Here is a 16,190-nt window from a genome sequence, read left to right as displayed (position 1 = left end):
TTTGAAAGAAATAGTAGCCTATTTAGTGTGGATGTTGTTTACTCGAAATAACGCACAACCTACTAGTGTGGATACAATAGCCACTTAAACTGTTGGGCCCGGCCTATTTATTAACATACATTGTCGTCAATAATTAACAGTGGATATTAAGTCCACATATCCTCAGTGAAATTGCAAATTTTGCAATATAAAGCCAAAAAAAATTAGACAAAAATCATACATTGTCCATTTTTTTATGTGACCCCTACAAACAACATTCAAGAGAAAAACAAACTGATAATTCTTGGGAAAAGTAATTGAAATTAAACCGCAACACCCTGGTTGTCTAAGTTCGGTAAAGTTGGATATAATTCACAGATTCGAACTTCCCGGATTAATAACAAACACGCGAAACGATGTTAAAATTGATCTCTGCGTTCAACCGGCTGTGAGACGAGTGCGCAGGGACCGTCAATAAAGTGCAACACCGAAAAGCGATTCTACAAAAATATTAAATAACTTCACTCTTACGAAGTGTAGTGTCACCAAAATCACTTCACACACCAGTGGTCTCCTGCTGGATATACTACAACACTTAGTTTGGAGAAATATGTTTTTCATAATTTTGGGGAATTTTCATTAGGAAAAATATGCAATAACTTTACTCTTATACAGTGTAGTGCCATCAAATTAAGTTCACACATCAACAGGAGACCACTGATGTGTGAAGTGATTTTGGTGACACTACATTGTTTAAGAGTGAAGTTACTGAATACTTTTTCATAATAAAGATTCCCCAAAAGCTTTTTTCCTTAACTAAGTGTTGTAGTACAACCAACAGCACACCACTGTGTGAACTATTTTTCCTAATAAAAATTCCCCCAAATTATGAAAAACATATTTCTCCAAACTAAGTGTTGTAGTATATCCAGCAGGAGACCACTGGTGTGTGAAGTGATTTTGGTGACACTACACTTCGTAAGAGTGAAGTTATTTAATATTTTTGTAGTATCGCTTTTCGGTGTTGCACTTTGTTGACGGTCCCTGCGCACTCGTCTCACAGCCGGTTGAACGTGGAGATCAATATTATTTGTCCAGCTCGTTTTGATGAAAATTAGGTTGTAGCTCATTGTCTACCTTACTACGGTTTGAAAGAGGCGTCGTTTGTGTTTTAACATCGTTTCGCGTGTTTGTTATTGATCCGGGAAGTTCGAATCTGTGAATTATATCCAACTTTACCGACTAAATAAGCTTCTATCCACTGTATTGTCCATGCATGGTGTAATCATTGATGTACCTGGGTCAGTGGTGGCATTTTAAATTATATTTCAATGTGTGGTTTATGAAGGTTAAGTTTCGCAATTTTTTATTTTATTTTTTTAAATTTAGTCTCAGATTGACAATCAAACAGAACCCTTGAAAATAAGTTTATTAAGAAAATACATGCTTTGTCAATGTGTACCTCGTACACTGATGCCATTCGCAGTTCCAGGAGCCCTATATTAATATGTTGTGAAAGTTGCATCCTAAGATTGTATAGCAGCAGGATACAATGCTCACATTATATACAGGCACTACTGCAGGATCCGGATACCTCTGCCACAGTTCAAAATGATATTACAATAGTTCTCCTCTACATCAGCTGATTTTGCTCCCAGATCACAGGTTATTACAGTCTCTGAGGACTACAAATAAACAGAGAGTGCGAAGAAATCATTGAACAGACTACATAATCTATAACTCCTTATAAAAAGGATGTGAAAACATTAACTGAGCACCAACTCACATACTCTATAAACTAACTCCAGAAAAGAAGATATAATGAAAGCCTTAATATGTATTTGTCTTTACACAGTGAACTAAACCAATCTTATGTAACACCGATATTGTCTCGACAAGTATGACCATCCCAGTGTCCATTACGGACAAATGCAAGGGGTTTAACTGCACTTCTCTCAACATCAATAACATTTGCAATCTAATGACATTTAGACCAGATCTCAATAAAACAAAAACACTCTTGATTTCCAATACTTAATGCTTATCAAAAGGCAATAGTGCATTTCAGTTGTAAACACATGCAGATTTTACCGTCTTAACATCAGATTAATAGTGCTTTAAGTGCTTCTCTATTGATGTACCTTTGGGTAAATGTATAACACAAGGTAAATGTGTATGTATGTGTATATATATATATATATATATATGGCATCTTACAGATTTGCCACAGAAAATGTATACTTTTCCTGGTCTCTGGGCAAACAGTAAAATCAGAACTGGCCAATGACAAGGCTATTTTGACTATAGCATTTGAAATCTCAGGCATCTCGATCTCAGACTCGATGTGAGCCACAAAGGCAATGCAAGTGAATTCAGCCAAGCTGTAATGAGACTGTGTATTAATTCATGTGTTCATACTCCTGTTAACAAAATAAATGGGGAAATAAAATGTGGGATAGTTCACCCAGAAATCTAAACTCTGTCATCATTTATTCACCCTTATGTTTTTCCAAACCTGTATGACTTTCTTTTGTGGAACAAAAAAGAAGATATTTAGTAGAATGTTAAAGCCACTATTTTCCATTCAGTTAAATTGGATGAGGACCACGGACAGCTGATGACACAATACACATTCATTGTTTGGAAAAGAGTGGCTTGAACATCCTGCTAGATAACTCCTTTTGTGTTTAATGAAGAAAGAAAGTCATATGGGTTTGGAATGACATGAGGGCGAGTACGGTAAATGATGACAATTTTCATTTTAGGGTGAACTATCCCTTTAAGACATGAAACAGTCATGTGTGCCACAGTTAGAAACCATTTCTTGAGTGAGTTTTTTAACCAAATCTATCCATCTGCAGCTCGCTTGCATTATTTTTAAGCCTAAACTAGCCAGTGACTTGTCAGATTTACAGTTGGCAAACTTTGTAATGGCATTTCACAAAGACAAACTCTCCTAGGTCTCATCATTGGTGACACTGAGACCCTCTTCATGCTCCAATCTGGTGTTAGGAGCCACAGGGGAGGTCACATTCAGGTATCCTATCTCAGTGGACTGTAAAACGGGCACAGGCGAGGAGATCTCCAAGCTCTTCACTCCAGACTCGCACACTTTGACTTTGCGAATGGCATCCAATATTCCCCATGAGTCACAGAGTCCAGGCTTTGGACTAGAGCAGGATGTTACAATGGAAAATGTTAACATTTGTTTTGTGACAAGCACTGTGTATATTGTTACACTGACAATGACGAAATATCTGAATTATACCAGGGAGTCGATGTCCACAATAGGCCATCAGGATGAGCTCCACAAGGAAACATTTTCTTGACCTCCTAAGACAAAAATCCCCAAAATCCAAACATAACTTTCATAATCAGAATTATTATTATTATTTTTTTATTAATCTCTGATCAACAAATCTGTACCTCAACAGTACACACCGACTGAAGGTTTCTCAAAGCACGGTCTAGAATTCCTATTTGATTGGCCAGTGTGAGGATTTTTTCCTGCAGCTGATTATTCTCCATCTCTAGGAATTTAACCCTAAGAGAGACCAGAACAAAGAGAACGTTAGTACTTTCCTCTACTTTCTTGTCAAGTGCAGAAGAGTGCTCAAGATCTTTGCCTTCAGTTTCAGTTTAGTTTACTTCAGTTAATTTTATTAATGCCCACAGGGATATTACAAGTAGGACAACAAAAGTGCTTCTGAACACAGGAAATGGACAGAACATCATAAAATATAATAAACACATAACATTAAAAATCTTAAGGCTGAAGTGTGTAAACTCTGCAGAAGGAATTGCAAAAAAGTTTTCAAACACTCTCCCAGTCTTCCATTAGTCGAGCAAACAGACAGTACCACCCCCAATCTCAAGCAACTGGTTGAGCCAATGTTTCTATGTCAGGCTAGTTGGAATGCTCAAACAGAGCAATGTTTTGGGAGCACCACAGAGTTGGGGGAAAACTTATATTTCACCTTTAAGACCACACAAATGCATGACATTTAACCCTTCAATATTGTGCAGCATTAACAATACAGAGTAAAATAAATGAATAAAAAGTCTATTAAACGTGTTAATTAAGTTTGATTAATTCTATAAAAAACATAGCATAAAAATTAACACAATGAATCATTCCTCGGGACGATAAGGAACAGGGCTAGGAATCGAAAGGAAATTTATGATTCCGGTTCAGAGTCCTTAAAGGTTCCAGTAACGATTCCAGTAAATCTTTTAGTACCTTTTTTTCCCCAAAAATATTTATTTGGAAATAAGAAATGCAATTTCAGAGACAGTTTAGACTGTGTTATGTAGCCTGTATTTCAGGCTTGTGAGACTTCAACAGTTCTTTTTTTTTTTTTGTGATTATAATTTTTTTATTGATTCATATATTAAACAAAGAAAAGCAAAATATATACAAACAGAATCAATACTTAACCCCCACTATTGCTTTTGTCTTTAAGACCAAGCCTATACAATCAGAATCAGAATGAGCTTTATTGCCAAGTACACTTTCACATACAAAAAATTTGTCTTGGTGAAAGGAGCTTCCAGTGCACAACAATACAAAACTGCAACAAGACAGAGATAATAATAATAATTTAAAAAAATTATAATTATTATTGAATAAAAATAAATAAAAATTGAATAGAAAATAAAGTATATATATACAGGTGCATCTCAATAAATTAGAATGTCATGGAAAAGTTCATTTATTTCAGTAATTCAACTCAAATTGTGAAACTCGTGTATTAAATAAATTGAATGCACACAGACTGAAGTAGTTTAAGTCTTTGGTTCTTTTAATTGTGATGATTTTGGCTCACATTTAACAAAAACCCACCAATTCACTATCTCAAAAAATTAGAATACATCATAAGACCAATAAAAAAAACATTTTTAGTGAATTGTTGGCCTTCTGGAAAGTATGTTCATTTACTGTATATGTACTCAATACTTGGTAGGGGCTCCTTTTGCTTTAAATACTGCCTCAATTTGGCGTGGCATGGAGGTGATCAGTTTGTGGCACTGCTGAGGTGGTATGGAAGCCCAGGTTTCTTTGACAGTGGCCTTCAGCTCATCTGCATTTTTTGGTCTCTTGTTTCTCATTTTCCTCTTGACAATACCCCATAGATTCTCTATGGGGTTCAGGTCTGGTGAGTTTACTGGCCAGTCAAGCACACCAACACCATGGTCATTTAACCAACTTTTGGTGCTTTTTGCAGTGTGGGCAGGTGCCAAATCCTGCTGGAAAATGAAATCAGCATCTTTAAAAAGCTGGTCAGCAGAAGGAAGCATGAAGTGCTCCAAAATTTCTTGGTAAACGGGTGCAGTGACTTTGGTTTTCAAAAAACACAATGGACCAACACCAGCAGATGACATTGCACCCCAAATCATCACAGACTGTGGAAACTTAACACTGGACTTCAAGCAACTTGGGCTATGAGCTTCTCCACCCTTCCTCCAGACTCTAGGACCTTGGTTTCCAAATGAAATACAAAACTTGCTCTCATCTGAAAAGAGGACTTTGGAACACTGGGCAACAGTCTAGTTCTTCTTCTCCTTAGCCCAGGTAAGACGCCTTTGACGTTGTCTGTGGTTCAGGAGTGGCTTAACAAGAGGAATACGACAACTGTAGCCAAATTCCTTGACAAGTCTGTGTGTGGTGGCTCTTGATGCCTTGACCCCAGCCTCAGTCCATTCCTTGTGAAGTTCACCCAAATTCTTGAATCGATTTTGCTTGACAATCATAAGGCTGCGGTTCTCTTGGTTGGTTGTGCATCTTTTTCTTCCACACTTTTTCCTTCCACTCAACTTTCTGTTAACATGCTTGGATACAGCACTCTGTGAACAGCCAGCTTCTTTGGCAATGAATGTTTGTGGCTTACCCTCCTTGTGAAGGGTGTCAATGATTGTCTTCTGGACAACTGTCAGATCAGCAGTCTTCCCCATGATTGTGTAGCCTAGTGAACCAAACTGAGAGACCATTTTGAAGGCTCAGGAAACCTTTGCATGTGTTTTGAGTTGATTAGCTGATTGGCATGTCACCATATTCTAATTTTTTGAGATAGTGAATTGGTGGGTTTTTGTTAAATGTGAGCCAAAATCATCACAATTAAAAGAACCAAAGACTTAAACTACTTCAGTCTGTGTGCATTGAATTTATTTAATACACAAGTTTCACAATTTGAGTTGAATTACTGAAATAAATGAACTTTTCCACAACATTCTAATTTATTGAGATGCACCTGTATATATGTATATATATATATATATATATATATACACACACACACACACACACACACACACACACATATACATATGCATACATACATATATACATACAGACACACACATACATACGTAGTGCAAAACTAAATACAAATCTGTTATATATAGTGCAAGGGAATGTAATGGCAGAAGAGTTTGGATGTGTTGGACATACAATCTAGAGGGGGTCCAATAGACTCTATGTAAAATCTTGAATTGCATAAGGCGAACTCTTGCATCTCTAGATGCAGTTTTTATGTTTTTTAGAATCCTAGCCCACACTCCCTCCTCCAATACCAAGTTTATATCTTTCTCCCATAATCTTTTGATAGAAGTTAATGCTCCGACCCCCAGACTATGAATTAGTAGCGAGTAATACACTGATGCCTCATGACCTTTTCCAAAAGCAGTAATCACCACTCCCAGAGTGTCTGCTGCTTTAGTGGGGTGTATGCTACTAGGGATGTGCACGAATAGTCGAATACTCGAGTATTCGTTCTGAAATAATTATTCAAAAAGTAAAAACACTATTCGAATTTTGCAAAGTTTTGCTTTGCCGGCCATATATAGATTGAGATGCATGTTAAATCCTGAACACACAAACTAAAACTGGCAGTTATAACAGAATGCACTGGGTGGCGCTGTTGAGTGTGGACACAAGTTGATCACATTTGATGAGCAAACCATTTTGTCAGTACATTTAGATGGACACCAAAAAGCGGGTTATTGCGATGTGGCTTACTGCCAGGGTTGGGAGGGTTACTTTTGAAATGTATTCCACTACAGATTACAGAATACATGCTGTAAAATGTCATTTGTTATGTATTTCGTTTCATTATTCAAGGTCAGTAACGTATTCTAAATACTTTGGATTACTTCTTCAGCACTGGTAGATTTTTTCACTTGTTTTGACTATAAAAACTCTGCCAGTACAGTAAGACAAAATACACATGTTAAAAATACATTCTCTGAAAAACCTAAATATCTTATGCAGTGCTGTTTCTAAAACAAGATAAATAAAACTGTTCTTGTTTTAAGGATTTTTAGATATTTTTACAGAAAAACAATACAAAAATTATTATCAAGAATATGATTTTTGCCCTAATATCAAAGGTCTTACTAGAAAAAAAGAAATTATGATCTAACATGAATTTTCTTGATAAAAAATATGATCGTGCCTGGTAACGTGCATGTAAAATGGCTAGAAATAGCATTTTAACTTAGTGTAAAGCTGACAATTTACACAAGGTTTATTTCTATTTCTTCTGCTCCAAACTTACTTCAAACTTACTTCTCTGTCTGTTAGAATGAATGTAACACATCATAAGAAAGTGTTTCACCGCTGTTCAAATGCACTTTGGATCGCATCATTTATATGTATAAATGTTTTCCATCTGAAAGGACTAAATATTAAATGAAACAAATACAAATTACAATAAAATGCAAAGTAATCTCTTCAGTAATCAAAATACTTTTTGAATGTAACTGTATTCTAATTACCAATGATTTAAATTGTAACTGTAGTGGAATACAGTTACTTATATTTTGTATTTTAAATAAGTATTCCCGTTACATGTATTCCGTTACTCCCCAACCCTGCTTACTGTGAGAAAGCTGGGTTCCTGTTTAAATGTACTGTATAAGCGATGTGCTCTTTACTCCCATAAATGTGCAGCTTGACAGAAAGCAGCGTCCCTGTAACAACCTAATCCCCGCGACGCTTCTGTAAACAACAAACAAGGCATCCGAGAAAGACTGCTAGCTGAGGTAAGGGACATTCCATCATTTAAACTGGCATTTACAAATGAGTATAGTTTACTGAGCATGTGGATATGCTTGTTTTTCTCAATATGGAGACCAACTGGTCCTCAGTATCCTCTGTGGGCATAGCTTGGGAGGCACTTAAGGCGGTTCTTAGTGGTCGGATCATAAAGTATGCCTCATTCATCAAAAAATCCAAAGCACGAGAACTTGTGGAGTTGGAAGGGAATATTAAAAGTGCAGAGGCAGAGCTGAAGCGCCGAATGTCATCTGATGGCCTCAGAGAATTGACCTGATTGAAATATAGATATAATACTATTTTGTCGCAGAAAGTGGAGTTTTGGTTATTCAGGGCAAGACAGTCATACTTTGAGTCGGGGGACAAAGCAGGAAAACTTTTGGCTAGATATATAAAGCAATGGTTTTTCTACCATTCCCACAATGAAATCTGCTGGTGGTGAAATATTTACCTCGGCCATTGATATTAATAATGCTTTTAAAGAATTCTACCTTGATCTCTATAGTTCCACGTCTTCGTCTACCGATGAAGATATTAGAAAATTTGTGGAACCACAAGAACTCCCTAAATTGACGACTGAACAAAATAATTCTTGATTCTGAGATAACCTTGGAGGAGCTTGATGAGGTAATTAAGGCCCTGCTTACAGGCAAGGCTCCGGGGCCTGACGGCTTTGCTGCTGAGTTTTTCAAATCTTATGCTACAGAACTGGCTCCACTTTTGTTAGAAGATTATATGGAATCATTAAAGAATGGAAAGCTCCCGCCAACCATGACACAAGCCCGGATCAGTCTGATTCTTAAAAAGGACAAAGATCCAAGCGAGTGTAAAAGTTACCATCCAATTTCCCTGATCCAGTTAGATGTAAAAATTTTGTCAAAAATTCTGGCTAACCGATTAAGTAAAGTTATGACATCACTTACACATATAGATCAGGTGGGGTTTATTCTGGTAGCCCTTCTGATAACATTTCATCAATATCATGTGGTCAGAAGCGAATTATCAATCTCTGGTCGCTGCCGTCTCACTTGACGCCGAAAAGGCATTTGATATGGTAGAATGGGATTATTTTTTTAAGATTTTGAAAATGTATGGGTTTGGGAGTACTTTTATTGGTTGGATTAAGTTACTATATAGACAACCTGTAGTAGCGGTACTAACAAATGGACTAATTTCAGATTATTTTACTCTGGATAGGGGCACCCGGCAGGGTTGCCCTCTTTCCCCATTATTGTTCTGTCTTGCCCTGGAACCATTAGCAGCTGTGATAAGAAAGGAGGATGATTTTCCAGGGGCGATTGCGGGAGGTGTGGCACATAAGCTTCTGCTTTATGCAGATTATATTTTATTATTCGTCTCCGACCCCACTAGATCTATGCCTTGCCTCCACAGAATTATTAGTTCCTTTTCCAAGTTCTCAGGATACAAAGTCAATTGGTCTAAATCCGAAGCTTTGGCTTTGACAGCATACTGTCCAGTAACGGCTTTCCAGCCGGGCGCCTTCCAGTGGCCCGAACAGGGCATTAAGTATTTGGCAAACTAACCAGAGAAGTTAAATCACACCCCGTTATTTCACATTTGCACTCAGTATGGACAAAAGTGTTCAGATTGTTTAATTCAGATATTTATCTAAATGTTGCCTCGAGCCTATGGCTAAACCCCGAACTATGCATTAATAAGTCCCCTTTTTGTTGGTCTGAGTGGATTGCGAGGGGGGTTAATACACTCGGTGATCTTTATGAGAGTGGTGTAATGAAATCCTTTGAAAATTTGGTTCAATATTTTGGGATCCCCACATCTCAGTTTTTTAGGCATCTTCAGCTACGACACTTGCTCTGTACTATTTTTGGGAATAGCATACACCCCCCTAGAGCGGCAGATACTCTGGGAGAGGTGATTTCTGCTTTTGGAAAAGGCCATGAGTCATCAGTGTATTACTCCTTATTAATTCAGAGTCTGGGGGACAGAGTCTCAACCACTCTCAAAAGATTATGGGAGAGGGATTTAGACCTGGAATTGGAGGAGGGAGAATGGGCTAGGATTTTAAAAAACATAAAAACTGCATCTAGAGATGCAAGGTTGCGCCTTATACAATTCAAGATTTTACATCGGTTCTATTGGACCCCCTCTAAATTGTATAGGCTTGGTCTTAAAGACACACCTACCTGCTGGAGATGCCAATCAGAGTATGGAGATTTAACCCATGTCTTTTGGGGGTGTGTTGAAATTCAAAAGTTTTGGTTAAAGGTGTAGAGTCTGGTATGTGAGGTGTTAGGTATTCAGGTATTATTCTGCCCCAGACTCTGTATCTTGGGTGATGGGGCGGTCATTGACATTGTAAGTAGACACATAAAGAATTGGGTCTTAACCAGTGTCATGATCGCCAGGCAGATCATTTTGAGGGGCTGGAGGTTGGCTGGAGCACCCTCTTTTCAGGAGTGGTGCTCAGAGATGGGAAGGGTTGCGGCCTTTGAGGAAGTTACATTCAGAGGAACAGGGAGGTATAAAGTGTTCGTGGAGAAATGGGGCGGGTATTTGTCATTTGTGGATGTGTGATTATTGTTATTGTGTTTTTTTTATTTGTTTATTTATTTATTTTTTATGTATTGTTTTTGTATGTGTGTGCATGTGTCTCTATGTCATTTAAGACCACTGTTATGTTGCTGGGGTTAGGGTGGGATTGGGATGGGGAGGAGTAATAGTTGTGGTTAAGTTTGATTCTATGTATATATGTTTTGTTTTATGAGGTACATTTATGTGAAGCAATAAAAATTGTTAATCTGAAAAAAAAAAAAAGATAATTCCATTCTACCATATCAAATGCCTTTTCGGTGTAGGGCTTTACCGGTTGTTTAGATCAGTGTTACTATCAGAAATAATTAATAATTATTTCTGTAGTTATTAATTAATATTTAAATTAATTAATTGGATCTAACTCATTAAAACCTCATATGGGGCTCCAGTAAATGTAGTGTGCTACGTTTAGGAGCAAGTTTGGTTATTAGCAATAATTAATAATTATCAAAGATAATTACTAATTATTAAAATCAATAGAACATTGATGAGAATCAATGTTAGCTTTTTTTAATGCTTTAAAATCAAAAATTATCAAAGATAATCGTTAATTGTTAACATCGATGAAACATTAATTAAAATTAACACTAGCTTATTGATCATTCAAATTCAACAATCATCAAAGATAATTGTCAATTATCAAAAATCAATAGAGTATTAATAAGGATTAACATTGACAGGGCACCACCCTGGAATTAGGGACTAATAACCAAATAGTAAAACAGTCTCAATATTAGATTGTTTTCTTAGGAAAATCAGCATCCGAAGAATATCGATTTTCAGGAAAAAAAACAATGAATGAAGGTTTGAATCCGAGCACTGACATCCCGTCAGCATGACACAGGCGTATGCAAAACAAACCAAAACCCTTCTCTTTGTAATATAAACAAAAGTTTATTTATGCAGTAATATCAATTAATAATTAATACAATGCAGTCAATAAACTTCCGACTTACAACTACAAACTAAACAGTATATAGTTCTATAACACATAGGGTGTGTGTGTGTGTGACAGTGTGTGTGTAAGGAGGGACACGCACAAAATAGCGGACGTGACTCTCGTGGAGAGTATGTCACGCGAGACTTCCGGCCAGGGAATATGACCGCGAATGGGGGCGGAGATGGCGTCTACCAGTTACCGCGTGTATCCGCTTGTACGATAGCTTAGGGACAAAGCTGGGCTTTAGCATTTAAGCTATCTACGAGCCAAAATGTGTGCCAGAATGTTTGTGAGGGTTCGCGTGCCTGCATGTGTGTGTGTGTGTGTGTGTGTGTGTGGTTAGTACGAGAGAGAGAGAGAAGTGACAGCCCTAAGCTGATTTCGCAATCGTGGGAGAGAAAACAGCTGTTTAGTTCATCGCTTAGAGACGCGGTGGACGGCTCGTAAACAGTCCCGCGTACTTTGACTATTTAGTGGATGAACTCAGTTGCTGTCTCACCCGCGATGGTGAAATTTGCACAACAATCCAATTTGGTTGGACCACAATACAGCAAAACAAATTCCTGATAATTAATACCCTGAGTATTAATAATGAGCGGACATGGCGGTCCGTAAACTGTACAAGCAAAAACCTTGAAACACAAGAATAACACACTATAATATTCTATCTCTGCCCAGACGTAACCTCTTACTTGAATCACACGAGGACACAGGTAGAATGTGTTTTCCTCTGTCCTTTAACTTTGACCCGGTTCTTTGAGGCTCGGGTGATGACGGGAGGCCGTTTCCTCGCTCTGTCGGCGGGCGGTACGGCTGTTGATTCTCGGCGGGCTGGCGGAGAACTCAGAAATGTCGACTTGATTGAAGATGGAAGAGAAATCTTTAATCTCTTCACTTCTGTAGGCCAACGGATGAAGATGCGAATTGCTCAGCGGTCTCCTTCGGATCCGTTAGAGTGTTCGGTTGAACACAGAGTAATCTCAACTCGTTCAGCGAGATGGAGATTGTATGGCTACAGTTTCAAGTTGGACATTACTTCCTTGTGCCACGAGGTTGCACTTGAGAGCAGCAAAAAGCTACGTCCGTATTCGGTGAACTAAGCCGCTGGAAGCGAAATCTTTAAGCATTTCAGAATTATTTCAACTCCTGATGATGTCATGTTCGAGGGACGTTCTGTTGTGTGCCTCATCCAATAGGAGTCGAGCGCTCGATCCTTTAGTGAGCAAGGCTTCATGGATCTGTAGTCTGTTTTGGACTCCCTTTGTTTGATTTTGGCGCGATTTTTATCTGTAAAATTTACGACTTAGAAGGTGGGGGCTTGAGTTATGGTTTTACGACTGTGTTAGGCCTGCCTTTGTCTTCTATCTGAATACATGAGGCCCAACATAACCCGAATAAACCCCACCTGATCTATATGTGTAAGTGATGTCATAACTTTACTTAATCGGTTAGCCAGAATTTTTGACAAAATTTTTACATCTAACTGGATCAGGGAAATTGGACGGTAACTTTTACACTCGCTTGGATCTTTGTCCTTTTTAAGAATCAGGCTGATCCGGGCTTGTGTCATGGTTGGCAGAAGCTTTCCATTCTTTAATGATTCTGTATAAAAGTGGAGCCAGTTCTGTAGCATAAGATCTAAAAAAATTCAGCGGCAAAGCCGTCTGGCCCCGGAGCCTTGCCGATAGGCAAGGCCTTAATTACCTTGCCAATCTCCTCCAAGTTCATCTCAGAATCAAGATTATTTTTTTGCTCAGTCGTCAGTTTAGGGAGTTCTTATGATTCCACAAAGTTTCTAATATCCTCATCAGTAGACGAAGACATGGAACTATAGAGATCAAGATAGAATTCTTTAAAAGCATTATTAATATCAATGGCTGAGGTAAATATTTCACCACCAGCAGATTTCACTGAAGGAAAAATACTGCTGTATACACCTAGACAAAAGCTTTCCTGCTTTGTCCCCCGACTCAAAGTATGACTGTCTTGTCATGAATAGCCAAAACTCCACCTTCCGTGACAAAATAGTATTATATTTGTATTTCAATTGGGTCAATTCTCTGATGACATCAGACGACATTCGGCGCTTCAGCTCTGCCTCTGCACTTTTAATATTCCCTTCTAACTCCACGAGTTCTCATGCTTTGGATTTTTTGATGAATGAGGCATACTGTATGATCTGACCCCTAAGCACCTCCTTAAGTGTCTCCCAAGCCACACCCACAGAGGATACTGGGGACCATATAAACATTGATTTCAGCCTTTAACATTTGTTGAAATTCAGGATTTTGCAAAAGGGATACATTAAAGCGCCAACTATATGATTTCTATTTCTCCGTATATGGCAACACCTCTAAACTCACCAGGGCGTGATCTGAGACTAAGATGTTTCCAATTGAGCAATCAACAACAGATGAAATGAGGGACTTAGATATATATAAAAAAAATCTATTCTAAAATAAATCTTATGGACTGATGAAAAAATGTATAGTCCCTACCAGATGGGTTCAAAATTCTCCAAATATATGTAAGACCAAGATTTTTACACATCCTGTGAAGTGTCAATGTTGCTTTAGGGGGCTTGCACACTTTTGCTTCACTATGATTAATGTTTAAAGTCTCCTTCCAATATTATATCATGAGGGGTGCGCCAGCGGCTTGCAACTTCCCTTCAAGATCTATAAAAAAGCCCTGATCATTAACGTTAGGTGCGTAAATATTAGCCAAAATAAGACTTTGCCCCTGAATTTCTGCTAAAACAATAATGACTCTTCCTAATTATCTTTAATCTGTTTGAGACATTTGAATTGTAGATGTTTACTTATCAGTGTAATGACTCCCCTGCTCTTACTTGAGCCAGCACTAAAGAAAACCTGTCCACCCCATATCTTCCCAAATTTTTCAGCTTCCTGTGGGGAAAGATGCATTTCTTGAAGAAAAACTATATAGGTTCGCCTTATGCAATTTAAGATTTTACATAGATTTTATTGGACCCCCTCTAGATTATATAGGCTTGGTCTTAAAGACACACCCACTTGCTGGCGATGCCAGTCAGAAGTTGGAGACACTACCCATGTCTTTTGGGGGTGTGTTAAGATCCAGGAGTTTTGGTTGAGGGTTCAGAGGTATTTGTGCAACGTTTTGAACACTCAGGTTTTATTTTGTCCCAGACTCTGTATTTTGGGTGATGGGGCGGTCATGCATTTAGGGGACAATCATATAAAAAATTGGGTTATGACCAGTCTCATGATCGGCAGGCAAGTAATTTTAAGGGGATGGAAGTCAAATGGAGCACCCTCTTTTTTGGAGTGGTGTGTGGAAATGGGGAGGGTAGCTGCATTTGAAGAGGCGGTAAGTAGAAGGCTGGGGTTGAGGGACTTATTTGCTAAAAAATGGGACAAATATTTAGTTTTTTGGGGGGAATCTCAGGGAGGAGATGTGGAGAGTGTAGTTTAATCATGTATTTTTATTATTTTATTTATTTGTGTGTATATATATATATATATATATATATATATATATATATATATATATAATATATATATATTTTATTTTATGTAAGTGTATGTATGTATATATATATATATATATATATATATATATATATATATATATATATATATATATATATATTTATTTATTTATTATTTTTTTGGATTGTGTGTGTGTTATGTGGGACCACAGGAGTGTTCGTTAGGGGTCAGGGTGGGATTGTATTAGTAGGGTTTAAATGTAAAATGTTGATTCATTATATATGTGTTGAGTTTTTTTCACTGTCATGCACATTAATCAATAAAAATGTTAATTACAAAGAAACACTATATCAAATTTCTTACGCTTAAGAACAGAAATAACCTTCCTTCTTTTTATGGGGTGCCCCAACCCATTCACATTCCACGTGGAGAGAGACAATCCACTCATATTAACAATTGACATTTTGACATATGAGGAAAAATAGATTGTGTCAAAAACAAAATTATAAAGACCACATTCCAACATTAGAGCAACAATCAAACCCCAAACCTCCCCCAGAACCAAACAAAAATAAAAAATAAAAATGTGCGCATTAACCCCACGCACGACAGAGCCAACTGGCGTCCATCCCTCTAAACTCAAACAGTCCATGTACGCCTACGAGAGCCCCCGCGACAACTTTGCCTTCGGAATGCTCAAGTCCGGTGTTTCTATACAAATTTTGTGAGACAAAATTACACAACAAAAGATAATCTATAAAACAAACTCCAGCCAATAGGTGGAATAAACACAAAGAACGTGTAGATTCATCCACATAACTGTCCAGAAGGTGTGTTCCTTTCAGGCCCATTCAACTGCTACATGAGTGCAACAAATGACCTTTTCACTCCAATGTCCTGCAAGAAATACTCCACAAAACATACTCCAGCCATTAGAAGGCATTAAGCACAAAGAACATGCAGATTCATCCACAACACTGTCCTGATGGAGTGTTATTCCACAAAACAAACTCCAGCCAATAGGAGGCATAAGCACAAAGAACTTGCAGATTCATCCACACAACTGTCCCAAAGGAGTGTTATTCCACAAAACAAACTCCAGCCGCTAGGCGGAACAAGCACAAAAAGAAACAAAAAAGGCGCTCAGTTCCTCGAACAGTCAAGTGAATGT

At 37.8% G+C, this 16,190-nt stretch overlaps 1 protein-coding gene across 1 annotated transcript in view; it reads right to left on the bottom strand.

Annotated features, from left to right (window-relative positions):
* Window positions 1-1,393: 1,393 nt before the first annotated feature.
* LOC127419059 (coiled-coil domain-containing protein 30-like) overlaps window positions 1,394-16,190 on the bottom strand; it is a 36,210-nt gene continuing 21,413 nt past the window's right edge. Inside the window, exons 24-26 of the mRNA XM_051660131.1 lie at window positions 3,406-3,523; window positions 3,248-3,312; window positions 1,394-3,149 (exon numbers count right to left, since the gene is read on the bottom strand). Coding sequence (XP_051516091.1) covers window positions 2,936-3,149; window positions 3,248-3,312; window positions 3,406-3,523 — 397 coding nt within the window. The 3' untranslated portion in view covers window positions 1,394-2,935. The remainder of the gene's footprint in view (window positions 3,150-3,247; window positions 3,313-3,405; window positions 3,524-16,190) is intronic.

Source organism: Myxocyprinus asiaticus, chromosome 28 (assembly GCF_019703515.2).
Source record: "Myxocyprinus asiaticus isolate MX2 ecotype Aquarium Trade chromosome 28, UBuf_Myxa_2, whole genome shotgun sequence".
NCBI lineage: Eukaryota > Metazoa > Chordata > Actinopteri > Cypriniformes > Catostomidae > Myxocyprinus > Myxocyprinus asiaticus.
This window is presented reverse-complemented; position numbering and strand designations above follow the sequence as displayed.